The sequence below is a fragment of the Actinia tenebrosa genome, unplaced genomic scaffold, assembly GCF_029948245.1.
Source record: "Actinia tenebrosa isolate PJP-AT-01 unplaced genomic scaffold, QUT_ActTen_1.0 PGA_scaffold12__29_contigs__length_12842862, whole genome shotgun sequence".
Classification (NCBI taxonomy): Eukaryota; Metazoa; Cnidaria; class Anthozoa; order Actiniaria; family Actiniidae; genus Actinia; species Actinia tenebrosa.
The window spans coordinates 7,480,563-7,490,939 of NW_028292572.1; the positions used below are offsets into that span (position 1 = coordinate 7,480,563).

Sequence of the window (10,377 nt, forward strand, 5' to 3'; positions counted from 1 at the left end):
CCCCCCCCCCTCCCCCCAAATCACACACCCATGCTCAAGTCGTGATTAAAGACTCGAGCCTTGAATGTGAGTCTTGCAGGACAAAGTAAAAGAAATATCACGAATTCCGATATGATAAAGGCTGTGACTTCTTTTGTATTTTACTGTTCTGGTCGTTTTCAGGATAATCGTGAGCAATCCATACCATTAACACCCTGACCGTCACCAAGAAACAAAGAAATAATACTCAAAGGATTGACAAATGAACAATGAAGGCATTGATTTATAAAGTGCTAGATTCTTTGAGGCTTGCTTCTTTTCTTGTCGTGAGAAAGAATGCTGATTCAATGAAAGAAAAAAATGATGATCGAGGGAACGACGTGACTAAAACGCACGGTCCCTTTTTTCTCCAAAACAGAAACAAAACGTCCACGGGTTTCTACTGTATTCACACAAATATGACGTCATTGTATTTGATTACTTTGGGCGTTGTGTAAGCACGTGTTATTCTCTCAGGTAAATGTTTTATTCTACGCTTGAAAACACTTATTCAAACTGAAATAAAGGAGAAAAAATTAATGCGCATAATTTACTAGCATCAAACGGTTTGTCTGTGCTGTTTTGATTCAAGAAGTAAAGCTCCTGTTTTGCGCGCTGAAACTTTTGGCTAAAACTTGTGTTCGACGTCGTTAAGAGACAAGATTCACGGGATTGGAACACGACACAATCTCGTTCTAAAATATCTTCGCGAAGTTTCGTTTGCCGGCACGAGTAAAGCTAGTGTGAGCAAGTTTGAGCTAAAAGTTTCAATGTGTGAAAGTATAACTTAAACTGAAATCAGGCGCGCAAAGTGGCGAAGCCGCATGAGTTAATAAAGTTGATAAATAACTTGAAGTGTAATAAAAAAATGTTGGCGCTTTATGCGTCTTGAAATCTTTGTTTGTTCCTCTTTGTCTCTGGGTGTGTTTTATTTTTGGTCGGGTGGAGTCTAGACATTAAAGGATATTTTTCAGCTGTTGTTTTATTTCTTTTATTTTTTATTTCTATGGGTCAGACAATAAATGTCACACAATAAAAGTTCAATGTTCTTTTATTATCAACTGCGTGATCTAATGAATTTAAAAGAAAGGATTATTTCAAACCCACGATTTTTTTTTTGTTGTGAAAAATTAAAAATCACATCTTATTAAACGCAAAATTAAAAGTCACGTGACTGGTCACGTGACTAATTAACACATTGGGTTTTTTCCCCTAAAATAAGCGTTTTTTCGGGTTTTTATCCTCCGTAGGGCACGAATATAGCCTTTTCTGGTGATGTTCCACGTTTTGGGCCAAAAATATTGCTCAAAAACCGTCGCATTTTCGGCAAAAAATCAAGATCTTTGTGGGATCCCTGTGTAAAATGCTAGTTCCAGTCCCTTGGTGTGGATTTGGTTCATTTCAAATCTTGCTCCCTTCGCGGTTCGACGTGTGTCAATCTGTGGAAATATAAAGAGGAGCTTTTACAAGAACAAAAAAATTTTATTAGCTCGTGCTTCACCTAACAGAGAGATAAGGACACGAGAACTATGAAAGGTAAGAATTATTGTGTTTTTCTGCGTTATTCTGGCGTTTTCCCGTATTTTTAACCAGTTTAAAGATTTCGGAAGTTCGATTGACCGCCATGACACGTGTTGGCTTTGAACTCTAAGAATTTCCCTTTTTCTGGCAAAATACGATTAAATTTGCCACAAATATGTAATTTTAGAAAGTTTTTAAACAGTTTGTAAGCTTAATTTGGGTATATTTTCATTTTCCCCCCCATAATTTGAAACTTTGGTCATCATCGTTACACGAAACTTGGTTCGTGAAATTTTAAAGCCTGCCCTCCCTCGTTAGAACCATGAAAATCCTAAATATTAATGTCCTAATGATTTATCTTTCTTTGTATTGCAGTCTTAAAAGTATAACTTACACGTGAAATACTCCATAAGGCTGTCCAGTGATCTGTAACAAGATGGAAACCTGACATCTGAACCTCATTACCATACTGCATCTCGACTCTAACCTATATATAATGGAATACTTCAGTATTAATCTGGTAATGATGGGTATAATGCACTAAAACAAGAAGCAAAAACACTTGATAACAATGTTGTCTATGAGTATTGGCCTGAACATCAACCTGGTGATGACCCTGTGACCTTCATAACAATATGGACTCACCTTGTTGCTGTATGGGTGTTGACCTCTTAACTAGTACCTGCTAGTAATATAATCATTTCAACAAATATCTATCAATGATTCAGGTTTCTAAACAGATCTCTTTGACTTTTTCAACAGCTTGATGACAAGTATTGGTATGTGTCATCATTAGATTGTGATGATACTACATTGCATCAAGCTATTGCCAGCAGATGTATGACAAACAAGTACGTTAAACTATTAGCTATGTTAGAATATATAAATGCATCCAAATTAGTTTTTTCTTTTGTATTCATAAAAAATGAAACCAGTCAAAAAAGTCATGCTTTAGCATTTTGGTAGTAGTAGTAAAATGACGCCATCATGCTAACTGCCTATTTCAGTCATGCTTTAGCATTACAGTGCAACTACTGTAACAGGGGTCAATTAGACCAATAAGACAAGAGAACCAATTTAAAATCTTGAATGAAAACAATGCATTCCAACCTTTGGTATTTAAGCCAATCAGAAACCCAGACTGAACAAGATGACCATCATAATTTTCTCTATTGTTTACAGCTGCTTTCTGATTGGCTCCACTACCCAAACTTGGTATGTATTGTTTTCTTCCTACAATTTAATTGGTTCTTGCTGTCTAGGTGGTCCCATTTATAGTACTCACACTGTACTTTAAGGAGCCCTTTTGGCAAAGTAGACCACTGCATAATTACTGGCTATGTTGAAATAGTGTTTTAGTGACCACACACATAATGTGCTTGGACCTTTGTACTCAATAAAGTCCTCTTCATTAGTATTCAAGGAGTTGTCATATAATGCCATGCGTCTTTATACATAAAGAATACTAATTAAGATGACTTTATCAGAGAGATAAAGGTACATCCAAGTTTATATAAAAATCAAATTCTCACAAACGTCAGTCTCAAGCAGCAGTAAGGGGGAATCGTGATTGGTCGGCATTGAACATGGAATTTTACGGGTATTACTGGGGCCTGGGACCCCCTTGTGCGATCCGTCGACAGCGGCGAGGAGCCCCTTACTGCTGCTATGCCTGCGGGATCTATAAGATATATATGCATGAATGTAAAGAATATTTCCATAACTTCTGTGTAGATTGCTTGCAGCCCCGATTCGTCTCTCAGCCCCCAAGGAAGCTTGTTTGTTGTTATAAGAAGATGCAAATAGAGGATGATACATCTGCTCAATGTCACGAATGCGGTAGGAATATCCTTAGAGCAGTTCCAAGTGCTACTAAGGAGCAGTATTACGCCAATGGAGGTCGCAAGAAGACCCCATACAAAAGAATAAAATACTTTAGAGACTGGATGAGTCACATCCGAGGTTATCACCCCGTCTACCTTGACAACGAAGTAATGGAAATGATTGCGCTTGACTTAAAAGAACCAACCCCACAAAGCTTAAGGAAGACATTGAAAAAATTGAAGTTAGGGAAATATTACAAAGGTATTCCCTACCTTTTGTCTGAAATTACCGGTGATTCTATTCCGGAGGTTTCTGATATGAGCAGAGCTGAGTGGATGTTTTGTAGGATGGATAAGGATATTCCTTATTACCCCGACGCAATTTACGAAATATTTCAGAAGATTGACCCCGAACATCCACTATTAGCATGGATACCCAGACGTTGACGTAACATGGAATTGAAATCCCATTTGATTCCTTTCGAAGCAAACGTTTATTGAGCGAGCTTTCTTTGGAGCTCTTCCTTTGCTTCTTGGTAGATCTTCCTTCGAGATTCCTCGGAAAGATCCCTTACGATTGTTTTTTTGTTGCCCGACTTTAGTTCCTCATACTTCTTTTCCTCTGCCAGGATAAGCGAGAATTCTACGTCGTCTATCTTGCGGTCTCTTAAAGCCTTGGATACCAAATCAGTGATGGTGTTAGCTTTTGCCCGGGAAAGAGCTATAGTTGTGTCATGCTTTGATATTTTGCTAGACAACTGTTTCATAATGCCCGTGGTAATAGCGGAGACGATACCACAAACTGCTCCAACGCTGGCCAAAGGAACGCCTACGACTACTCCAGGGCCAGTCAAAGAAGTAGCAACGCCGCTGCCCGTTAAAGCAACAGACATAGACCCGGTTGTTATTGCGATCTTATGTAGCGTACTCCGGGCTCTGGTGTATTTCTTCCTAACTTCTTCATAATGTGTTGTTTGCCCTTCCAAGTAAGCCAGGATTAAGTTTGCTTTGTTAAGCCTGAAGTTTTCAGCGTTTAATTCGTTAGGTGTCGTAGTATGGTAGTTCGGAATATCTGGGTACATCTTAGGTGCCGATGGTGTAACGTCCATTATATACTAATGTACGACGCTTTTGGGAATGACATCGAGGAGCAGCCACATCATGACAACAGGGACTACTGGAATTGGAGAGCGTTTAGGAAGATGTTTCCGCATGCAGACGCTAGCAAGTTCGAGTGAAGACCCGATGGGGTTTATTACCAAGGCTCTAGGATGTACAGCAATGCAGACCTAAGTCCGAAGCAGCCTGTCGAACATAAGCAGCAGCCCAACTTCCCAAAGAATCTATTAATAACGACAGAGGATTACCCATTTTACGACGACAAAGGCGGCGCAAATGACTTCGCGAAAATGGTCACTTCTTTGGAGATTCCCGTAGGCCCTACGACATTCAAAACAAAGGTCAAAGATATCTTCAGAGAAATCGCGATAAAGCATACGACAGGGAAAGAGGCTAGAGAATGGCTATCGAGCCCCGACATGCGGTATTGGCCGCAGCAGTTGAACTTCGGAGTCTGGGCTGCTACTAAAGGATGTGGCATAGCCGTGGATATGTTTCATATTCCCTTCTTACGGTTCCACGTTGCGTTTACCATTCGCCGCATATTGAAGGAGCTGGGCGCGCCTTTACCAGGCGACAGCATATTCAAAGCGAAGGATAACAAATATGACAAGGTCGCGTGGGAACGACTGAAGAACGAGTTCAAACTCTCCAACCCCGACTTCCGTAACAAAGAAGGCGCAGCACATGGTTTAGGAGAAACTTACACCTATGCTGGGGGGTGCTAGCATTGAAACGCCGGGCATGGGATATCCTAGCTCCTATGAATTCTCAGACTTAGGAGGCGATGGGTCGAAGGGAACGCTAATTTATTTCATAGAAAGTCTGCAGAAATACCCATGGGCGCCGTTCTTTGCCGTGAAGGGCATAGGTCTGAAGAACCTTGCCCGTATTAACCGCAGCATAGAAGCATTCGTCTACTGCATCTTGGGAGCGCAGGTAAATACCCGCAGCCCCATTGTTGGTTCGCATGGTGCCTCGCAAGAGACGCAGCAGGAATTTCTAACCCTGTTTGAGTCGGCGATAATAGAGAACGACATATCCAAATCGGTGCAAAAAGGGAGTACAGAAGTAAAAAAGCTCGGACTGATTCGGCCATGTTGATCCAGGCACAAATCCCGCCAAAAGTTCAAAACTGACGAATTAAATTACTGTTGTTGTTCGATAACTCGTTTGTGCATTTTAATAATGTGAACGTCGACAAATCGTTAACTAGCTTTACTTGAAACGTGATGACAGATAAAATGAACTTTAGCTAGCTAAATTACGATAGGTGTGAACGCACCCGGAAAGCAAGTTTAACTTTGAGTGTCATAAGTAACAGCTTTTAACGAGCTGACGAAAGAAGTTTCAGTGTTGAGTAGTCTTTCCAGTTAGGCGTCCTGCTGGCCAACAGACAAAGGCTTCACACTTCTCCCACTTTTAATCCCCCAAAAATATTCTAAACATGCAGATCTGAATGCTCCCAAACGCAATAAAATTGGGCTTGCGGCTTGTTATAACATTGCCAAGGGATTTTTGTAGACTTTCAATGAAATCAGCTGATCTAGTATCAGGTGGTCTGTAGACGGTTGCTAGTAGTATTGGTTTACATTTTGATCTTTTAATTTCGATCCATATTATCTCATCCTCATTATTCATGAAATCATTTCTAACGGTGAATGGAAAATGATCACGAACATAAACTATAATTCCTCCTCCAATTGTTTTACTTGCATTTGATCGATCTTTTCGTGCGAACGCATAGCCATTGCCAATTATTATTATTATAGCAACACACATCAAAAAGACAAATTAAAAGAATTTTTAGTTTATTTATACAATATGTTCCTTAAAAAAAATATACAAAATAAATGATAAATTTAAGAAATCAGATCTAGTGCATCGCCGAATTGGCTGTACAATCTTAGAGCCATATCGGGCTCTAGCTGTTCCGCGATGCTCGGCATCTCTTCCTCCTCCCAGTCCGACTCCTCTTCTGACATACCATACAAGAGATTATCTTCGTCTTCCCAATAATCGTCGTCTAGAGAATCATCTAATAAACAAAGAAAGTAGAAAATGTAGAATTAAAAATGTAGAATGTAGAAACATCGTGGTCATTATTGGGAATAAAAATCTACCCGTCTTTTGCTTTTTTCTTTAGGTCATGCCTGAGTAAAATTCTTAGTCATCTTACAGCTAAACAGTTGATAACTAAATACCTTTTTTAAAAAGCGTTTGGCATTAGAATAGTATATTTTGTTGAGACAAAATCACTCTTTTCTTAAAACTATACCTTTGATTTGATTTACTTGCGGTTCCTTTTCGCGATCGTCCTTTTCGTTTGCCGACGTTTCTTGCGGACTGCTTTCTTTTTCTTCTTTCTCTTCAACAGTCAATTCAGCTTTGTTCTCTAACAACAAAAAACAAAAAACAAAAACAAAAAAAAACAAAACAAAAAAAACAAGGAAAAAAAGATGAAAAATTACACGAAAGAAAGAGGTGTGGGTCAATTTTAAAACGATAATCTAACAATAAGTTAGTTTTCTGAGCTTGTCCGTCAATTTGTTGTTGTTGTTGTTGTTGTTGTTGTTTTGTTTGTTTTTTATTCCAAAAAAAAAAATCAGTTTATGAGACAGCATTCACATTTAAGGTGGAACCAAATTAATTCAGAGCGAATTTTGGACAATTTTATTCTCGCTCCCTTCGCAAAACTAGTGAGTCAATTTAACTGGATTTTTCATATAATGTGCTTGGATTATCCTAGATTCTAACAGTGTATTTTATTTTAAGATTTTTTAAATGTTTAGCCTATTACGACCGAAAATCAAACAGTGCTATTTTTAGTTTTTGGCTTTTTTCTCCTCATCCCCAGGTACGATTTTTCTGAAATTTTCAGAATTTTATCACCAAGTACTATTGCAGCCTGTGTATAAATTTGGATGGAAAGTGTTGGATGGAAAGTCTTGGGCAGAAAAAAAGTTATGACGCCGCTTGAAAATTCGATCCAAAATTTGAAGCACATAAGACATCGCGCTTTAGAAACATTACTATTGAATGGATTGCCTTGAAGTTTTCACATATCTATTTCCAAGTGTTGCAGATGAGCCTTACGAAAAATCAGCATCAAATCTTAAACACTCATTGAATAAATGTTTTTTTACTAATTGTCGTTGTAAACCTCAATTATGAGAGTTTTGCTAAAAATCGCATTTTCGCCGTTTTCTTCAAAACGGCTCCAAGTTTTTTCTTTAAGCTACCTACATCAATAGACCAGAGCTTTATCTAGATTGTAGTGAAATTTCCACAGCTCGTCCTATCCAAATTTTGGAGAAAACATTTTTTAAAGTGAGGTGGACCTAAAGAGCTCACCTCATCGGTCGACAACAACACTCTCGGTCGTTCCACACGGTTAAGTTCGTGAGAATATTTGCATAACGACATCTTCAATGTCATTGTGTTTATGCAGATATTCTGTCGAACCTGTCCCGAAGTTAACGTTGTGGAATGTCCGAGAGCGTTGTTGTCGACCGGTATTGAATTAATTATTTCTAGCGGGTCGAGCTCTTTAGGTACTCCTCACTTTAAAAAATGTTTTCTCCAAAATTTGGATAGGACGAGCAGTGGAAATTTCACTACGATCTAGATAAAGGTCTGGTCTATTGATGTAGGAAGTTTAAAGAAAAAACTTGGAGCCGTTTTGAAGAAAACGGCGAAAATGTGATTTTTAGCAAAACTCTCATATTTGAGGTTTACAACGACAATTAGTAAAAAAACATTTATTCAATGAGTTTTTAAGATTTGATTCTGATTTTTCGTAAGGCTCATCTGCAATACTTGGAAATAGATATGTGAAAGCTTCAAGGCAATCCATTCAATGATAATGTTTCTACAGCGCGATGTTTCGAATGCTTCAAATTTTGGATCGAATTTTCAAGCGGCGTCATAACTTTTTTTCTGCCCAAGACTTTCCATCCAAATTTATACACACAGGCTGCAATAGTACTAGATGATAAGATTCTGAAAATTTCAGAAAAATCGTACCTGGGGATGAGGAGAAAAAAGCCAAAAACTAAAAATAGCACTGTTTGATTTTCGGCCGTAATAGGCTAAACATTTAAAAAATCTTAAAATAAAATACACTGTTAGAATCTAGGATAATCCAAGCACATTATATGAAAAATCCAGTTAAGGTGGCTGGACCCCCTCACGCTTGACCGCTACCTTCCACTTTTGGAACGCTGGTGCATAAACGTGTTTTATCCGATTGCAAATCTTTTTTGCACATAAGTCACATAAAGATTGAATTAATGTTTGATGCAGTTTTTAGTGAGATCGGACGTCATAACACGTGATTATGATGAAATATTTGTTTTCGTTTAGAAAATAACTTTAGCCTTGCAGAGCGTTCAACACTAAAATGCTTCGTACCACATAATTATATACTGGATACCTCCATTTGTGGGGATTTTTGAAAAAATCTATCTAGCTAATTATGAGATATTTGAGATTATTTAAATATAATGCATAATCTACTTCAAAACTAAACAATGGATTTCATACGGCCGAAATTAATATTTCAGAGCTATACATTCACAAACGTCATTGCTCATTTAGTTTTACTCTGTATCTAGTTTTAAAAGGAACATTTTGAAGGTAATCGACTTATGCGATTTTGTGAAAATGTATAGTGCAGAAGACGGGGTAAACATTTGATGCGCACTTTTCATCGCAGTTTTCTAGTCAATCTTACTAGATCTTCCATTATTCTAAAATTTGTTGATCATTTCTCTCAAAACTACATCAGGATACAAATTAGAACTTAAACTAATATTACAAAAAATTGCAAGACTATTGAACTCATTTAAAGCGGTCTAAAGCGAACGAGAAATACAGAAAACATTGATCGTTTTCCAACGATTTGATGCTCTGGGAATTCTATTGTTTGCCAATGACCATAACACCAAATTCTTTCGCACCATGCACGGTCTGATCTCGCTTGGCCGCTTTCCGATTTACTCCCGAAGCATGGTAATACACAGTTTTTTTATTCAAACGTGGGACGTTTGTCACAACGGTGTATTACCATGCTTCGGGAGTAAATCGGAAAACGTAGTTTTGAGAGAAATGATCAACGAATTTTAGAATAATGGAAGATCTAGTAAGATTGACTAGAAAACTGCGATGAAAAGTGCGCATCAAATGTTTACCCCGTCTTCTGCACTATACATTTTCACAAAATCGCATAAGTCGATTACCTTCAAAATGTTCCTTTTAAAACTAGATACAGAGTAAAACTAAATGAGCAATGACGTTTGTGAATGTATAGCTCTGAAATATTAATTTCGGCCGTATGAAATCCATTGTTTAGTTTTGAAGTAGATTATGCATTATATTTAAATAATCTCAAATATCTCATAATTAGCTAGATAGATTTTTTCAAAAATCCCCACAAATGGAGGTATCCAGTATATAATTATGTGGTACGAAGCATTTTAGTGTTGAACGCTCTGCAAGGCTAAAGTTATTTTCTAAACGAAAACAAATATTTCATCATAATCACGTGTTATGACGTCCGATCTCACTAAAAACTGCATCAAACATTAATTCAATCTTTATGTGACTTATGTGCAAAAAAGATTTGCAATCGGATAAAACACGTTTATGCACCAGCGTTCCAAAAGTGGAAGGTAGCGGTCAAGCGTGAGGGGGTCCAGCCACCTTAAATTGACTCACTAGTTTTGCGAAGACAGCGAGAATAAAATTGTCCAAAATTCGCTCTGAATTAGTTTGGTTCCACCTTAAGCATTCACATCTTAAGTTTTGGTACCTTGATTCGACATGGTGTGTCTTTTTTTCTTTTGTTTCTGAGCTCGTCGTCTTCTTCGTTTTTCCTGGTCTTGCTGGTAAAATG

The 10,377-nt window shown here is 37.9% G+C and overlaps 1 protein-coding gene across 1 annotated transcript; it reads left to right on the plus strand.

The window, feature by feature from the left end:
- Nucleotides 1-1,433: 1,433 nt before the first annotated feature.
- Nucleotides 1,434-5,987, plus strand: LOC116288973 (uncharacterized). Its single transcript, XM_089027888.1, has 4 exons — nt 1,434-1,554; nt 1,915-2,059; nt 2,302-2,390; nt 3,274-5,987. The coding sequence occupies exon 4, from the start codon at nt 4,634-4,636 to the stop codon at nt 5,207-5,209; it is 576 nt and encodes a 191-aa protein (XP_088884014.1). The 5' UTR covers nt 1,434-1,554; nt 1,915-2,059; nt 2,302-2,390; nt 3,274-4,633; the 3' UTR covers nt 5,210-5,987.
- Nucleotides 5,988-10,377: the final 4,390 nt, after the last annotated feature.